The 18,532-nt window shown below is 55.1% G+C and overlaps 1 protein-coding gene across 3 annotated transcripts in view; it reads right to left on the bottom strand.

The window, feature by feature from the left end:
* Positions 1-18,532, bottom strand: part of TSPAN9 (tetraspanin 9) — a 194,327-nt gene that overhangs the window by 75,076 nt on the left and 100,719 nt on the right. For 2 of the 3 annotated variants that reach the window (XM_032390848.1, XM_032390847.1), the window contains exon 3: positions 8,151-8,230. In XM_032390848.1, coding sequence (XP_032246739.1) covers positions 8,151-8,213 — 63 coding nt within the window. In that variant the 5' untranslated portion in view covers positions 8,214-8,230. Of the gene's footprint in view, positions 1-8,150; positions 9,067-18,532 lie in introns of those variants that run through there. The other variant, XM_032390846.1, reaches the window with a different exon arrangement.

Raw genomic sequence — 18,532 nt, 5'->3', positions numbered from 1 at the left:
TGTCCTAGAGAAAGCCTTGCATATATACACCAGGAGCCTTGTACAGGAATGTTCACAGAAGCATGTTTAAAAAGAAGGAAGTAATCCAAAATGCTTATCATCAGAAGAATGATAATGGAATACTATGGAACAGTGACAGTAAGTCACTGTTGGCCACACATACCAACATGAACGAATCAATAAACGTAACACTGAATTTGAAAAAAGTTCAGGGGCGCCTGGGTGGCTCAGTCGGTTGGGTGTCCAACTCTTGATTTCGGCTCAGGTCATGACCTCAGGGTCGTGAGATGGAGCCTGCCTAAGATTCTCTCCCCCTCCCTCTTTCTCTGTCCCACCCCCCGCTCACGTGCCCAGCTGCTCCCTCTCTATTAAACAATAACAACAACAAAAACCAGATGATTCCATCTAGCAAAAGTTTTAAAACAAGCCAAGCCAAATCAAATGATGTGGTGTTTAAGGATGCTTACATATGTGGAAACACTACAAAGAAATATACCTAATACAAAATTTCAGAATAATGGTTCTTTCTAGGGGACAGGTTGGGGGCACGCTCAGGAAGGGGCATGCAAAGGTTTCATAGGTATAGCTGGTGTTTTATTTCTTAAGCTACACAGTGGGTACATGTTCTTTATGTAACTTTTTAAACTACATAAATTTACATATGATATATTCCAACATTTAAAAAAAAAATTTGAGTGACTGTTTTTCTGGTTGGTAAAGTGACCTGGACCTGGAGCCCCACATGCCCTGTCTATTAGTCTGCTCGGGTCACAGGCCAAGTTGCCCAGCAGAATCCAACACTGAGTGTGCCAGAGGGAGGGACCTGCCCTTCCAGCACCCACGGTCAAAGGCCCATGAGGACCCTGCTCCCGGCCTGGTTCACTGCACCAGCAACAAAGGGAAGCAGGGGCAGGGTGTGGGCCGCCTCACCTGGGAAGGCCAGAGGTAAATGTACACGGTGGCAGGTGCAGCTGCAGGACCTGGGATCTGAGACCACACCCCTCCCCCACTGCCTTCCATTCCCATCCTCTGTCCCAACAGCTCTGCCTAAACCTCTTTGATCCCCATTTCTAGCACATATCCCTAAGACCAGAAGACATTCGGAACAATCCCCAGCCTAAAGAGACACGTGGGGCCCCTTGAAGGGCTCCAAAGCCCTGCCAAGCACTGTTGCTCAAGCCTCTGGACGTCTGACTCCGTGAGAGAGGCTCCCTGTGCATCCAGCATTCCCAGCATCCTTCTAAGCGGCATACCTACAAAATGCATCTACAGCCTCATCTGGGCCTCACTGCAGCCCTGGAAGACAGTTGATACCATCAAGGATGAAGAAATCCAGGCACCAAGAGGTAAGGCAACCTTCAAAACACAGGCCTCTGACTCAGTAGTTCGGTAGGTGGGAGGGAGGGTGAAGTGGGCAGGGGGACATGGCCTCTGTTCATGTACAAAAGGTATCTGGTTAATCTGAGTCTACACCCTCATGAAAAACCCTCAGAGCAGACAGAAAGATCTCGGAAGGCAGAAGCCCTGTCTCTGTTCTTCTTGGCCAGTCACCTCCCCAACAGCCACTAAAACAGGACCTCCCTGAAGGCCCCAAGGCACTAAGCCACCCAACACAAGGGAGAAGATCCGAAACCCTGCAGCCTTCCCTTCCAAGGGCTTCTCCAGGTCCCGAGAGCCTTCAAAGCTTGCTGGAGCCCAAAGGAAGAGAAGGTAGAGCCCATCCAGATGGAAGCACAGACTCATGACATTAAAAGATACTTCAGGTATCATCTGAAGCCCCGTGACTACTTAGAGAAAGAGTAGGGGGGCAAAAGCCTACCTCTATCCTGTCCTGCTCCCCCCAGCTGCAGATCTGCTCACCCTCCAGACCACATGCCACTTGTAATGTCCCTGCCCCAACCCCCCACCACTTCTGCTGGCAGATTAGCTTTCAAATGTGAGCAGGGACAAAGCTGGCTCAGAAGACTTAACTCTGCCCGACGGGTTTAGCTCAGCTTCAAAGCTTCCTAAGTGGAACCAAATAAGCGGGCATATCGCAGCTGGAAGGGAGAGGCCGGAAGGAGGGGGGAAGGACAGGGGCATCTCTGTAAGCTGGATTACCTACAGCAACAGCCTGCAGCTGAGTGATGGAGCAAGACCTGTCATGGTGGTCACTGCCCGAAAAACCAAATACCCCTTTCCTCCGAGCCCTGGGGACAAAGTCAGGAAGGAGCATCCGCAAGCATGGGTGCACACTTCACAGCAGGGCAGGGCCACCTCGTCCTCAGAAGCCACGCCACACTCACCACCCCGGAAGCCATTCTCAACTGGCACCACCCAGACTGACAGCACCCTCTGTGCTCTGGGTTCAGCCCATTTCACGTGCACAGGAGGCTCTGTCTCTTCCACTGGGCTGCAAGCTCTCCCCGGGCACGGGCTTTGGATCAACTTGTCTCTGTCTCTCTCCACCCTTGTCCCGTGCCTGGAACCCCATCCTCATCTAGCCAGCAAACTCTTACCCATCCTTCAAAATCCAGGGGTCACTGGCTCTACTCTGTTATCTTTGTTTCTGTCTACTGAGCAGTATTAACTACTCTATCAAGTAACTCGACTGAGCACCTACTGCTCAGAACTAGAACTGTTCGTTTATCTGACTCCTCCGTGGGACTCTGAGCAGCTCAAGGGCCTGCCTGGCTTACAGCAGGTGCTCAATCAATGCACACAGCCACAGTGCCTCCAGTCAGACCTTTTGGTAGAAGAAACAAAAAGACACATAATTCACTAAGTCTTTTTTCCAAACTAGGAAACTCAGACTGGTTTTTTTCCCCTCCCCTTTATTTCTGATGGACACAAACATTCTAGAGAGGGAGAGTCGGACAGCCAGCATGGGGGGAGGGGGACAGGGAAGGACAAGTCAAGTCAGGCCACCCAGGGGCGGGGTCCAGGCCTGCTGCTGTCCCTCCCTAGAACGCTGGGGAGGGGGAGACGGCCCGGCTCTAACCCCTGCCTTGGTAGCCCTGTGTTCAAATGCTTGGTGGAGGACAGTCGAGATGACCTCTCGATCCCGCGACTTCCTGGCCCGAGAAAGCTGATCTGCCCTCTGCAGGCCCAGTCCGCCTGTTCTCACCAACTGGAGGCTCCTGCGCACGCAGCGGGCATTCAGTAAATAGTTGTGGCATGAGTGAACGGGCTCAATCGGGACCCCAACAGCCCAGCAAGCCCCAGAGCCTGCTGCCAAGTTCAGCCAAGGGCAGCCAGGCACACAGAGGCACGGCAGGGGGAGGGCGAGGCCCCCATCCTCAGAAGAGGTCGGTGGTGTTTTCTGGGCTCTTCCCTGGCAGGCCAGTCAAAGTGAGGGCAGACCTGTGGCCCTTCCCTCAAGATGGTAACAGGGCTCACCCTGTTTCAGCTGGGACTTTCTCTTTTCTATCCTCTTCCTCCCCGCCCCCTCTTGATTGACACCAGTGCTGGCTCTGACATGATTTAAAAATAGATATTAAGACAAGGAAGTTTCATTTTTAATGCTTTGGAAAGGAAGTGAACACGGAGCTGGCATTCCCTCACAGCCACGTTCTGGGGTCTCGAAGCACCAGCCCCCTTTCCCCAAGCAGAGCCCTGCCTGACCCACCCGGAAGGTCTACTTGCCAGGGAGCTCTGGGGAGACAGCCCAATGCCTCACACCTGAGCATTTCAGGAAGCCTCTAAATGCCTCCCGTTGCCCAGCTCTGCCAGCCTCCTGCTTGGAGAGGTCACGTCCCAAACCTGTTTTGACCCTGTTCAGACCCCTCTGCCCGCTTACCACTTCCCTTCCCAGACAGAAGGACAGACTCCGTAGGATACCCAGGCCATCCAGCACCGGTTGTATGCACACCCGTGTCCTGGACACCATGGGCCGGCGGGGAACCAGGGAGCCCACAGAGGAACTCACGATGCAGCCAAGCCAGTAACGAACGTAAGCCTCAGTTGTGGCTAGAGAGCCTTAACCAAGTTGCCGGCACCCAGAGGGCAAGTGAATGGCCTACGGGGGGCCAAGCCGCAAAGGCCTGACCCCACTTAGGGGAGGTTAATCAGGGTGTCCACCCGGCACCCTACCCATGGCAGCCCTGCCCCAACCTTTCCCCTGCTCCAGCAGGCACGCTGAACACTGCCTCCTTGGCTAATTGGCCTTTATTAAGGGAGCAATCCACAAGGAATAGACTTTCCAATGGAGCCGGAATGTCACTGCTCTGCCAGCCCTGATTTAAAGTGATGGGACAGCTCTGCTGGCAAGCATGAAAAGTAACCATTATCCTGAGTGGCAATTATGCCAGCAACCCCAGGCCCACCCCGTCCCCTCCATATCAGACAGGAGCTGGATTTGGGTTGGGAGGAGCTGGGCTGGGATCACGATCTGCTGTGCTGAGAAGGGGACACAGGCCCCCAGCACCCAAAGCCCACCCCTACATTCTCTCTCTCTCCTACTCAGGGTTTAAAGCTCTGAGCCTCCTTTGCCCTCCTGGAGGGGCTCTGATTCACTTCATCTCTCCCTAGGGTATTCCACCAGATGGCCCTAGGAGGACTCAGGGATGGAGCTGATGGAGGGAGCTGCCCCGTGCTTTCTTTCCACTGCTGGGAGAATACCCTGGGGTGGGTTTGATTACTGGTGTACAGGCCCCTCAGGTGGACAGAAACTGCTGTCCCAAGTCAGGCCTCCTATCTCCCTGCTACCAAGAAGCCAGCCTTCTCTTTGGCCCCAAGGATCAGGATGAGGGCCCCAAGGATCAGGATGAGGGCCCCAAGGATCAGGATGAGGTACGAAGGGGAAGAGGAGACGGGGCTCAGTCCCCCTCCCCTAGCCCCACCATCTCTTTCAGGCCCTCGAAAATGCTGCCCTGGGTGCCAACATGGCTAGCACCAACTGGTTGAAGTCAGTGGTGCCAGGAGCAAACCAGGAAGCCACCCCGGCCCCCAACAGGCAGGCACGCCCAGCAGCCTATAAGTCACCTGTCTTTTTCTTGGTAAGGAGGAGGAGCATTGGCCGCATAGCCCCGCCTCCCTCCTGCCCCTGGTGATGTCACCCAGGACCTCACTAATGACAGTACCCTCAAAGCTCCACCCAGTGGCCAGGACCCAGGATTCTCCCGCCCAGGAGGGGGTGCAGTGTGAAGGCAGGGGGGTGTGGCGGCAGCCAGCGGCAGGCTTGGAGAACTACCAGGTAGGCTCCAGGATCTATAGGAAGATCTCTCTCTATTGATTGCAGGCCTCAGGTTCAACTCTAATGCTTCAGAAAAGCCTCCTTTGGGGATCTGAGCCATGAGACTAGAACAAGTGATGGCTATATAAGTCCTAACAATTGCTCTGGGTCCCAGAGGGCTCAGGCTCTGACCAGCCCGGCATCCCTCCTCACCCCTACCCTCTTACTCCCCTCCAGTCTTCCTGTGTGCACTGGAAAGCAACAGAGTGTCCCAGGAGTCCTGCCTCGCCTCATCAACCAGCCCACCTGCCCTTGGCCTAAACACCTTCACCCTTTCTCTTCCGACTTGGCTCTCTCCTCTGCTCCCTCTCTCATATCGGGCCCAAGCACCTGCCTGCCGGTAAAGCGCAGTGCCCTGCCCCATGCCCGAATCCCGGCTAACTCCCTGCTACGCCCTGTCTGCCTCCCAGGGAACACAGTGGCAGACACACGAGCATCCATTGCTCTTCTGCTAACTTTCCACCTTTCCTAAGGTCTACGTCTTACTTCATCATCTCACGAGCAACTAGCATAAAAGAACTGGGTCTTTGAGATCCAATGTCTCCCAGTTCATGGCATGTCATGGGAATTCTGAAAATATTAAGTAATCAGAAAAGTCAAAGATTCAGAGAGAGAGACTCCTTGCCTGGTAAAAGAGTGTGGTAGGTACCTCCTAATTAGGAAACGACAGCAAGTTCTCTCACTATAACCAAAAAAAGAAAGCCACTCCATCAATCAGCTCATTAACCTCTGCCAAGTTCTTAAGGGAAGATGAGAAGAGTTCCTTGTCGCCCCACAGCTAAGTTGCTAGGAGAGCCTTCATCACAGGCAAGTTTGAGAACTAACTTCTCTTCCCTATCAAGGGGGATTCGGGAATCCCTACCACGCAGGAAGATGTGGATTTACCACTCTGGCCATCCATTCACTCACTCACAAACTTATAATGAGTGCCGACAATGTGCAGGGCATGGACCCCTGTGCCCAGGTGTGAGGAGGATGGAAACGAAGTAGGGACGGAGCTGGAGAAAGGAGCCACAGGCAGTTATATCTACTCTGGCCAGCAGAGGGCGGGGTGGGGGTGGGGAGGAGGGCTGCTGAGTGGGCGGTATTGGCCAAGGCCCTGAGCTTCCCCACCAAGGGCTTTCTAGTAAGTGGTAAGATATGCAGAGTTCAGCAAGGCAGAAAGGTAGGTTGAGACTATGAACAAGGGCAGAGAAGGAAACTCCACGATAAAAGTGTAGGCAGCACTCATGTAAATCACAGGCACCAAATACACACCACCACTTGGCTGACACTGATGCTGGCAAATGAGTCGGAGGACCAGGAGCACCTGCCCAAAGGCGGCCATGAAATCATTCTTGACATTCCAATGGTTCAGCCCCGGTTTCCACAAAACCCTCACCACAGGACAGATAACATCCTAACAGCAGTGGCCGAAGGGCCCCAGACCAGGCAGGCATCTGGGGAAATCCAACTCAAACAATCTCAAACTGGGCTCCTCAAAAGAGAAGCAGCGGCCTGTGCCCCAGGCCAGGAAGGGGGCTCCCTCCCCAGAGGGAAGGAAAGGATGCAGGATGTCCCATAACTAATGAGGTCAGACATGAGGGAGGCCATCACAATAGCCTCCCCTCCCCCAGACTAGAAAGGAAACCCAGTGCTTAAGGGATAAAGCGATTTGCCCAAGGTCACAAGAGAAGCTAACACAGAACCAAGACTAGATCCCGTCTTCTTCCCACCCAGCCCTGAGCTCTTCCCTTCTGTGGGAAAAGTCACCCCACATGCACACCCAAAAAAGTTTGTCAGTTAAAGCAGGTCACTTCACAGGAGTGCTGAACATCAAAGCACAACCGCTTCTACCCAGCTTCACTGTGAATGACTTTCTCCTGCCCCCAGGGCTCCTTCTGGACCCTGGGCAGCTGACAGCCTCCAGCAGGCAGGAGGACAGGCCCTGGGGCAGAGCCAAACATCTGTGCTGACGACGCTGGGGCTCTGGCGAAGAAAGGCAGAGGCAGCAGCTGGGATGAAGAAGCCATGAGATATGAATTTAAAAAGTTTTAAAATTTGCCTAACTTGTATTCCTTATGCACGCATGCACATGTGTGTGCCCGCGGCCTTCAGAATCACAGAGAACAGAGAGCGATTCCAAGTTGCCCCACCCACTGACACCTTCTCTAGAAAATAATCTCTCACCGAGGATAGGGGCACTCCCTTTGTCCCTTCCAGTCTTGGGGGCTCCCGGAGCCTGGGAGGGCTCGCTGGTGTTCCATGGTGGGAGCACATGGCCAGCCCGCTCCCTGCCCAGTCTACTGCAATCCCTCAAAAGCAGCTGTCCGCCACCCGATGGCAGTATCCCTCCCACACTCTCCTTTCCCACACAAGCCCCACACTCAGGGGCAGATCTGCAGGCTAGCAAACGTGTCTCCCGGCTTGGGACAGGGGCTCCTCTCCTTTTCCTGGGACTCACTGAAGGAGTGAGAGGAAGTGACCTCGACCATCCCTCCCACCCCTCCACCTCATGCCCACAAAACGCGGCCGACTGTCTTCTTGTATATTCAGGAAGAATACAAGAAGATACTCAAAAATCATCCACACTTGTGCCTGTCTTCGACTCAAGGTCACAGCTGTTAAAAATTCTGGCCCCACACCTATTTCTGCAGGTTACCCAGTTGGAGGCACTTGCAGCATGGGTTTCTGACAGGGGAAGAAGGTGGTGGCAAACTTTGCCAGCCACCTAGGAGTAGAGTAAGTCTCTCCTGGAAGACTGGCAAGTTGGAGCCTCCATTCAGCCACCGAGAAGAAAGAAAGATGAATGGGGGGGGGGACGATTAAAAAAAAAAAAAACCCACACTTACCGTTGTGCAGAAAGCAGGGCAATGCAGCACCACGGAGGAAGAGGGTAGCATTACGGTAAGCAGCGAAGAGGAGAGGTGGCAAAGGAGAGAGAAACGCAAGGACTTACCCAGAATATCAGATTGAAGAGGAACATCATGTACTTCAAGCAGCAGAGGCAGCCCCGGGCCATGTTGCACTTCTTAAATTCTAGGAGAAAAACAAAGGACAGGTCCAGGTAAAACACCACGTACTTGCTGCCTTTGGGTGCATGGTACTTGTCAGTCTTGACGCCAGCCTCGGCGCGGCTCTGTCCCCGGGAGCCCGCGGTGCCGTAGAAGGCGCCGGCCGTGAAGCCGCGGCCGAACGGGCGGCCCGAGGTGGACGGCTTGGCAAAGTCCGAGTCCTTGCTGTCCAAAGATGGACTCCGGTGGATCGAAGAATCCTCGCTACTCGACTTCTCCATGCTCGCGTCGTTCCCGGGGGGCGCGAGGGGCGGGGGGCATCGCTCCCGGAGTGGGACGGAGGAGGCGCCCAACTCGGGCGCGGGCTGCGGGCGGGCTGGCGGAGCCCTGCACGCCCCCTCTCTGCACCGGGGTGCACTCCCGGCCAGACCCCGTGCTCTGGGGCCGCTGCCTCTCGGACGGCGCCCCGCTCCCAAGCGACTGGCCCGGGAGGGCTCTGCGGTGCGGCGCCGCGCCGCGGCTCGGCTCTACGCGCGCTCGCGAACGCTCTCCGGGAACTGGCTGGCCTGCGTAACTTAACGTCTTTGGGGAGGCTGCAATTTGATTTTTCTTTCCAGAGCGTCAGCTCGCCTCCCGGGTGCACTGGCCGCTCCACGCGAGGCACAAGGGCTCCAGGATCCAGGTCCCCGAGCACACGTCTCCCTGCTCAGCCCCAGCGCGGAGCCCGACCACTTTGCTGGCGCTCCGCCTCCTTTCGCTCCGCGAGTTTGCGGAGCTGCTCGCCGGCCCTGGGCTGCCCGGGCGTGCGGCGGGAGGGATCCGCCGCAGCTGCCACCGCTGGGCTTTCCCTGCGAAATCCCAGCCCCGACTCCCGACTCCGAAATCGCCCGGAGCCCCCTCCCCGGGCCCTCGGCCCCGCCCCCCTGCTTTGCATTCGACCAATGAGCACCGGGCTTGCCGGGGGGCGGGCAGCCTCCCCCTCCCCAATGACACACTATCTTTAATAGGATTAGCGTTCTGCTGTGTGCCTATACCAGTGCGCCGCGAGCCCTCGCTAAATGTCAAGGGCTCTGGAGCTGGGGGTGAACCAGAACCTTCATCGGAAGGCTCTGGTCTCTTCCACGGGAGAAAAGGGGGCGGCGAGAGAAGGGGAATGGCTGGAGGTACCAACGACCCAAGGAAACCAGAGGAAAGGGCTGGGGAGGACAGGAGGAGGAAAGAAGCGCGGCCACTGTCGAGTTGGCCGCCGCCCCCTGTGCACACGGAGCCTCTCCGACCCGAGGCACACGGTCTCCCTGCTACACACGCGCACACACGCTTTTGCACACGTGGATCTGGCTACCGCACGCAGAGAAAAGAGACCGCAGGGGAGGCGCGAGGTGTGGGAAGGCGCTTGGGGCCTCCGCGGGACGCGCGCCGCCCTCCCCGCCCCCTCCGCGCGCGCGCGCGCGCACGCTCGAGCACACACGCGGCTCCGCGAGACTCCTGCAGCTGCGCGAGGCCCCCCAACCCCCACCGTGCTCGCGTTCCCGGGTGGGATGCCGTGCTGGCTGGGACCCCAGCCGGGCTGAGAAGAGTAGGTGGCAGAAGTAGGGTCCTGCCTTGCCCCTCTGAATCCTGCCTATGCCAAGGGTGACGCAGGAGTGCTCTCGGACCCAGGCTGGGTCCTCCTCCGTGAGGACTGCACAAAAAGGGCTGATCAAGGGAAACAGGACAAAGAAAGCCCTTGCTAGGGGCTCGGGAACATCCAGGAGGAGCCCTTCATCCTACTGTAAAACATTGCACCCGTGTCCCCTGGACTTGTGCATAGTCTGCACAGCTGATCTGGAGCTACCATAGTTGGCAAGCAAAGAAAACTAGAAGACTTGGGGGGTGAGGAGCCCACCTCTGCTTTCTGCCACCAGCAAGAGAGTGCTGAGAGCCCCTGAGAGCAGGGCCCCCCTGTATTTACCAGGCTCTGTATCCCAGCACCCAACACCGGGCTTGGCCTCTGGGAGGCGCTAGACAAGGATGGCTGGATAGAAGAGTTCCTGCCCTCCGTGGGAGTGGGAGTGTGATTATGCCCAAGCTGGATCCCATGAGACGTGTATTCCACACCTGCTATGTGCTGAGCGTGGGGCCAGACCCTTGAGGAAACAGATACAAGGTGTGCTGCTCCCGGCCCTTCAGACACTCACAATCTAGTCAGGAAGACGGAAGGACATCAATCACCAAGGTGGTGGGCAGGAACATAACTGCTATGGCCTAGAGGGAGAGGGACATTCATTCCAATCAGAGGGACTTGAAGACCCTCATCATGGGTCGGCTGTGGTGGCCCTCTGCTGAGTCTGCACCCTCACTGGCTCAGAGGCAAGGGGGGCCAGCACTCAGCTTCTTTAATGGGAACACTGCAATGGTGTTACTATTCTAAGCCCCTTCCCCACTTAGAGGGCAGCCCAGCAATGAAACCTAGTGAGTGTCATGGCCATGGCACCTTGGTCTCCCGGTTGGGCACAGTGGTCCTCTGGATGCTATCTACAGATGAGGGGCAGGTGTCTGGCTGGCTCCCGACCGACCCCACTGCCACCTGACTGGAATGGCTAACACCTTTTGTCCTCTTCAGCCTCGACCGGCTCCCACGGGCTCCCGGCTGCCACTTCGTTCTCATAACATTACTTCTTTGATGCAGGAGAGATCATTTACCAGCTGGACTGTGAGTCAGGAGACGTGCTTTTCACTCTGAGCTCAATTTTGAGCCGTGTATTCAAGGACAAGGTAGTTTGCCTTTCTGAGCTACTATTTCTTCCTCTTTAAAATGGGGATTAATAGAGCCTCCCCCCAGAGAGGTGTCGTGAGAATAAAGTGAGCTGGCAGATGTGAGACCCATCTGAGCACTGTAAGCGCTGAGCAAATACAAGGGCCTGGTAACACTAGCCTCAGATGGAGACTCTGTGTCAGCACAGGCCCTCCCAGGTTGGCCCCTCCTATCTTCTCTCTCTCTCTCTTTTTTTTTTCATCAACTCACACCTTGTTCAGTAAGAATAGCCTCTGCGTTGTCCCTGGATCGTTCCACCTGCATTCCTGATTAAAAGTGGGTTTGAGCCGTAATTATTTCCTCAGCAGCGGAGGCCCTGGTGGGCCAGGGTGAAGGACAAGGTAAGGGGAAGAGGTGGCTGCCCAGTGTAAGAGTTCTGCTCACTCCGGGTCACCGTTGTTGGGAGGGCATTGAAGTCCTGGTCTTCAGTCCATTAACAAAGTTCAATGATGTTCCATCAGGGCACCCAGCTTAGTCATTATCAGGATAATAAGAGCAACAGAGATTTGCAAGTCCTCATTATATCCCAGGCACACAGCTTCACACACTCACTGAGTCCTCATGACAACCCTATAGAATAGGAATGTTATTATCCCCATTTTACAGATAAGGAAATGGTACGATTTCAAAGCCCATTTCTTTACTCTCTTGGGCTCGAAACCTAGTACCCAAACTTGGGAATCTTCCAGTCTAAAAGGCAGAATCTAAAAGCACAACAGGGAACCTGAAATTGCATGTCCTGATGAGAGGTCATTAGATAAAAGGACCTCAAAAAAAAAAACAACAACAACAAAAGCCTTCTGCCCCCACTCCAAGACTGTACGTAGAGAAGCCCAAAGCAGAGCAATATAGACAGTTCCATGACAGGACCAGCGGAGAGGGTCCCTTGGACCCCCTGGAGTGGGTGTGGACAGGGAGAGAGGCGGTGTGAGGGCATCCCAGGAAGGCGTGGGTATGGTACACTGAGTGGGCAGTAAGGAACCAGGCCTGCCTGGAGCAGGAGAAGGTGCCTGGGAATCAAAGTGAGCTACTTTGCACGGCCTTGCATGACACAGGAACAGTTTGGACCGCATCCTGGAGCTTCCCAAGCACATGACAACATTGGTGCCCTAGGAAGCTGGACCTGGCAGCAGCGTGGAGAGGTGAGATGATCAGCTGCTGTGGTTGCCCCAATTTCTTAGATTGTGGGTGCAGAAGTAACAACCAGAGAGCAAAGGTGGCCTGAGACACCATGTCTCCTGCCCAGCCCTGATCCTCAACCACTCGCCATGCTCAGGGGAGCTGGAAGACACAGCCTGCCCTTGAGGATCTCTGAGCATGTGAACAAGGCAGAGCTGCCTTTCCTTTCCTTTTTTTTTTTTTTTAAACAACAACCAAAAAAAAGTGAAGCAAGTACAGAATTCCCAGAGGGGAGAAAGAGAAGTGAATACGTGAAATCAACATGCAAAGTCTCCGCTGACTGGCAATTGGGGAGATGTGGGCTCAGAGTAAATGCCAAGCTCTCTCTGCCTCTTCCTGAGTTTCTCAGGCCTGCAGTGTGAGCCAGAGCTCAGCTTTGGTCTCTCACTCACCCACACACAATCAGAGCTGATGGGCCCACACAGATCCCCTTCCTGACCTGCACTGAATATTTCCATGTTCGGCAGCATGCGCAGCTCACGAGGTATCCTGTACCTCTAAGCTTCAAACAGGGCAGTCTCACGGAGAATTCAGGTTAGACACGTGGTGGTATTTGCTATCCTAAGGAACGTGTGAGATGGGCCACCGCTGTAGGAGAAGGGAGTCTTACCCCATCTCAGTTTTTAAACTCCAGATTTGGGATCTTTTTTGGCAAACCATTTACCAATGGTGCCAAAACAGAAAAAGGCTGGAGAGGTCCCTAGCAGGGGGCCCATACCCCACAATGTTTGTGTGAAGGCTCAGTAGGCAAGGAATGATTAGGAGGGTCCAGAAGCCGGGGCAAGGCTCTTTGCCAGGGAAATTAAACAGCTACAAGGTCATGCTACAAGGTCATGCGTACCCGTACTTGGCCAGGATTCAGGAATGATGGTAACAATGCCAGTGAAAAGATCAGAGTAAAAAAGAACTAGGGGGTAGCTCTATTTTGTATGTGTTTAATTTCTGAGACTTGTAAGGAAAACACACAAAGAGGGTTTGGCTGCAGGGGCACGGTTCACAGTTAGAATTGCTCAGGACAGTGTACCAAGGGTACCTCGTTCTCTGGGGAGAGGTCTGCTCCTCCCTCCTTTGAGTCCCCAGCTGTTTGTTCAGCCTGCAATTACAGCTTGCCCGCATGCCTCTGCTCTGGCCACTGGGCTTCCCAAAGGAGGGAGGGGCTGTGTCTGAATCACTTCATCCCTCCCCCTGCCCACTCCCCCACCCCACCCCCACCCCCCACCCCGGGGCCTGTCACAGGGACCACCCACAGGGCAGGTACTCAGAATGTGTCAGCTGGTAGAGGGGAAAGGCAGACCACCATGCCTAATGCCTAAGTCCCGAGTTCTCTCTAAGGATAGCCTGAGAGCCCCAAGTTGATTAACCAGAGGATGGGACCCGAGCCAGAAATCTATGGAATTGTTCCTGGAAAGCAGGCTATCTGAGGCCATCAAAACCTGACAAGGGAACTCAGGAAATTTAAATTTCCCAGCTACAGATAACAGAGTGGAAAGGCCACAAGGTCAACTGTTTTGTTCACAGCCATATTCCCAACACATAGAGCAGCATGGGATCGTGAGGAAACGGACAGATGGATAAATAAGCTTATAGATCAGAAGGCCATTGTGGAGGAAGACTCAGGAAAGGTAGGAAGGGGAAAACGGGGAAGACCGACAGGAACCAACAGGAACCAAACCACCCCTCCCCATCCCCCGTGGGCCACGCCTTTTGGAGGAGCTCTAAGGACCATGCAGGTCGGCCTCCCTAGTCCCTGTGAGCTCCCCAGTGCTACGGTCACGTCTCAGAGCCCAAGTGCTGGCTGTGATGAGCCCCTGTCAGAGGCCACTCCTGGCCACTGAGAAACCATGACTGTGAAGGGTCCCTCAGCTGTGTGTCCACACACCACACTGAGAGGTGAGCACACTGGTCAGAGTGTGTGCTGCTGACCCTGCGGGCAGTTAGCTCCGAGGAAACAGGGTCACAGCTGTAGACCAACTGTTCCGCTCATGATCTGGTCAGGAGTGCTGCAAGTCAGGCTTCTAGATCATGAGGAACCAGGTGGAAGGTGTGCATGGATCGTCAGGAACACCAACACCACTCAGCACATACCACATGCCCCAGTGACTGTGGGCCAGTTGGGCCCGGTTCTGTGAGAAACCATGGCATATGCTCAGATGGCGTCAATACCCCCTGTCCGAACCCACCACCCCACCCAGCCACGGAGAGCCGAGCTCTAGCAAAGTAACAGTGTGGAAACTCTCTGGGCTTTGGGACTAGATGGATCTGCGTCTCTTCCCCCACGTATCTGTTTCCCCAACCATAAAATGGAGATGATAATGCACACCTCCCCAGGCAGTAAGAAGACAGAGATTAAAGGTTAAAACTGCAATGCACATAGAACAGTGTCTGAAACAGAAATGTTCAAAGGAATTGAGGCACTATTATGATTATCAGTAATTATGATAGTAAATATGGTCCCAGTCCCCATCGAATTATAATGCAGTTGAACAAAGATACAACACGTAATCGATACAAAATATTCTGTGGCTCCAATTCTAAGGGTAAGGACCAACAGCTCCTTCTCCTCAGACAGCCCTCAGTTCTGGGCCCCCTTCTTCTCTGCCCAACACTCCTGCATTTGACCATCCCATTCGTTCCAGGGCCATCCACCTGCTGATGTCACCTAAACGTTTACCTGGGCCTGCCCCGGCTTCTGGGCCCCAAGTGCACATAGCCAGCTCCCATTTGGCAGCCCCACCAGCTGCCTCACAGGCAGCTCCAATTTCACATGCCCCAGAGGGACTGACCTTACCCTAGCCCTGCTCCCCTGGCCGTACCCTCCCCTTCTCAATAAACAGCCTAACACTCACCCCGCTGCTTATGCCCGAAGCCCAAGATTCACCCGTGACTCCCCATTGCCGTTTGTCTCATTCCGATCAAACACAAGTCCTATCCAGTGAGCCACCCTCTACTTCCTTCTCCACTGGTACTGCCCTGGCCCCATCCTACGTTGTGTCTCACCTGGGCTCCTGCTGCAGCCTGGGACAGAGCCCCCGGCCCCACCCCGGCCCCACCCCAGCCCCGAGTCCTCTTCACAGGACAGTCAACACCATCTTCTCACTCACCATGCTCCCATTTTCCTGAGATTAGGAGTGCGTGCGTGCGTGCGTGTGTGTGTGTGTGTGTGTGTTTGCTAGTCTACTTTTCTATTGCAATCCAAATTCCTGAAGCATCCTAAAGGTCTGGCACCACTGGCCCCAGCCTACCTGTCCAGCCCCATTTGCAAGTATTCTCCTCTTGCTCATTATGCCCCAGCCAGTGAACCCTCCGAGCTCGCTTCTCCCCAGAGTCTTTGCCCATGCTCTTCCCTCTGCCTGGAACGCTCTTCCTCAACTCACTGCCTGACTTACTTCTACTCATGCCTGAGCTCTTGCAAATTCTTCAAAGATGTTTCTTCTGGTTTGCTGGCTAAATTGAAGCTCCCCTGCCCATCAATAATACAGTCTTGGCATCATTTGCCTCTTCCTGCCTAGCCCTCGTCCCAGTTTGAAAGCACATGTTTCCCTGAGTGACAGTTTGCTGCCTGATTCTCCTACTTGACCATGAACCGAGGGCAGCAGGGACTGGGTCTGTTCTTCTCAGTACCGTGTACCCAGTACAATGCCTGACCAGCAGCAGGGCTCAATAAACACTTGATAACAAATGAATGGGAGCTCACTGCAGGGCGTGCACAGGGCAAGCCAGCATCATGAGGAAGGGCCTTCCAGTTGTATGGTCATCTCAGGCCACCTAAGCAACAAAACCTCAGGATACTAGTTACCTATGTGATCTCTAGTTCCTCAACTACAAAACAGGGAGCTTGGACTAGTTGGTTCTTCAAGGCTTTTTCCAGACTTCCAGCCCTGCAATTCCCCCCTGTGAAATGGGACTGGACAGGCAGAGGGTGGGAGAAAGAGTGTGCTGGAAGGAGAAGAGTGCCCAGGACATCCGGGAAGGGCACGCCCACATGCCCAGACAAAACAAAGCTTCGCAGAAAGTCCACATGGCACGGAGGTGGGGCTGGAGCAGAGATGACCCCGGATGCCAGTTAAAAATCTGCACAGAGCGTCCCCACCCCCTACTCCTCTTGTCGACTCCAACCCCCGCACCCCCCTGCCGCAGACACTCCCACCAAGGTGAACGCACATCGAGGTCACTGCTTCCTCTGTCTGGAACTCCCTTTCCACACACGCTGTGAGTGGCTAACTTTCACAGCCCGGGTGGCACCCATGTGGCCTCCTCCTGAAGTGTGGGGCCCCTCCTTGGAGCTGCGGAGCCCATCAGAGCACAGCACTGCCTGTTCACCGAGCTCCCTGAGCCCAAGACTGTGCGCCCCTTGAGAGCACGGACTGTGCCATCACCTCTGCACTCTGGCCCCTGGCACGCTGGCTCGCATGCAGGAGCTCTTAACCACCACCAAGCACATGAGTGAAGTGGCGAGGGTCTCTGCGGGGCTCTTGAGCGAGGGAGAGCCACACTTTAGAAAAATGCACCTTGGCTTAGAGCAGGGAAGTCTTTATGCAAAGAGTGAGAATGGCCAGTCCCAAAGGACAACAGTCTTTTCCTTGAGCAGGTGTACAGAGTGGGAGGGAACAGCAGACGCTGAGCCCTGGAAGCACAGGCTGGTGGCCCACCGGGGTGATGCCCACCCTGGGCTCTCAGGCCCTTTTTCCCAAGAGAGTCCCAAACCAGCACCATCTTTCTTCCCAAGACCCATCAGCATCCCTAAAGGGACTGGTGTGCAAGGCATTGTGCTGGACAGATGTACCCAGACCCTCACACGCACACACACAGTGAATGGTTATTCACTCCAGGGAGACAGAGAGAAAGAAAGGATTTGTTATAAGTACTTATCAAAGAGGGCAGGTGGCTTCAGGGAGGATGAGATAAGGCCAGACCGCCAGGCACGGGGAAGTGTGACGAAGCCTGAGGTTTATTGCCATGCACCAGTGGATATTCACTGACCCAGCAAATCCAGTATTCCTGAACCACCCCGTGGAGGGCACTGACTTGCGGCCTGGGCCAGCGCCCCCTGACCCAGCATCCAGCCTGCCTGCGAAGCCGGCCCCTGCAGCCGGGACCCATCCGCTGATTGAGAAACTGCTGCCTCCCCTCTTCCCTCCACCCCTCCCTGGGCCTGGGACCACTGTAGGGGAGAGCAGCGTGTGAGGAGCACTTGGGGATACTCTAAAGAAGATGGAAGAAGAAACAATGCCCCGGATTCCACCGGCTCTGAACCCTCACAGGAAGGGAGCTTGCCCCTGAGCTGAAGAGAGTAGGAGGTGCAGTGTGGTGAATGGGTGAGGGAAGACATATTTGGGCATCCCCATTGGGTAGAAGTTGGCTGTTGAAGGACTCAAGTCTGATGGTGCATGAAGCCGCTTGTGGTCTCTGAACTCCCGCCAGCCACTTTGGTAAAGTGAGGCAGCCACGCCGGCCAAAATCCCACTACATCTCTCCTGCCTCTGCCTGCGGACCCGTGTCCATGCGGTCGAGTCAGTCAGGGTACCTCCAGCCGAGGGGGCTCAGAGAAGCATTCATCCCAAACCTGGAGGCAGCTCTCGTCTCCAAGTAGCTGGGATGAAAATGGTCACAAACCACACCCTTTGCAGTCCTGCAGTGTTCTTCCAAAACCTCTCAGGTTGTCCCGGCAAGAGCCGCGGTAACCCAATCTTAACGTGACGCATACCCAACCATGTTTTCCTGACCCAGACTTGCCCAGCACATGCCCAGAATGCAGACGGCACGCACACACGTTCCCTGTCACAGCCTCCCCGCCTTAAGACTGCCAGCCCCAGTCCGCCTCCCACCTGCCAGTCTCCTTACTGCCTCCCGTCCTCCCCCTAATGGCCCCCTGCCACATGCTGCCACCATCACGGACCACAGACAGGGCTCTTCCAGGTGCCACACTGCCCCCTCTCACCAGCTCCAAATCTTCGCCCGCTCTCCGGGGCTTTAACACACACGCTCAAGCGTGGCATTCAAGACCTTCTACACTGTGCTTTGCGGGCCTTATTTCCCATGAGTCCCTGACCTGTGCCTTATCCCCCCAGCAGTCAGAACTCCTCACCGTTCTCCGGACACGTCTCTACCTCCCGGTCTCCACGCTCTGGCGTATGCACTGCCCTCCACCCACGACGGCTCCCCCCACCCATCTCTGTCTGCAGTGGGTGGGCCAGGACTCATCTCAAATGCCACATCCTCCATGAATGAAACTCTGATCCTAAGGATCCCCCCCCCAAACTAAGAGGCCCTCTTCTTGTTCCTAACCTCTCTTTGGGGCACTCATTTCACTCTGACTTGTATCATGGCTGTTTGCATAAATGTCTTCCTACAAGA

Source organism: Phoca vitulina, unplaced genomic scaffold (genome assembly GCF_004348235.1).
Source record: "Phoca vitulina isolate PV1807 unplaced genomic scaffold, GSC_HSeal_1.0 scaffold59, whole genome shotgun sequence".
NCBI classification, from domain to species: Eukaryota; Metazoa; Chordata; class Mammalia; order Carnivora; family Phocidae; genus Phoca; species Phoca vitulina.
The sequence above is the reverse complement of the archived record's forward strand: the minus strand, read 5'-3'. Positions and strand labels throughout refer to the sequence as shown.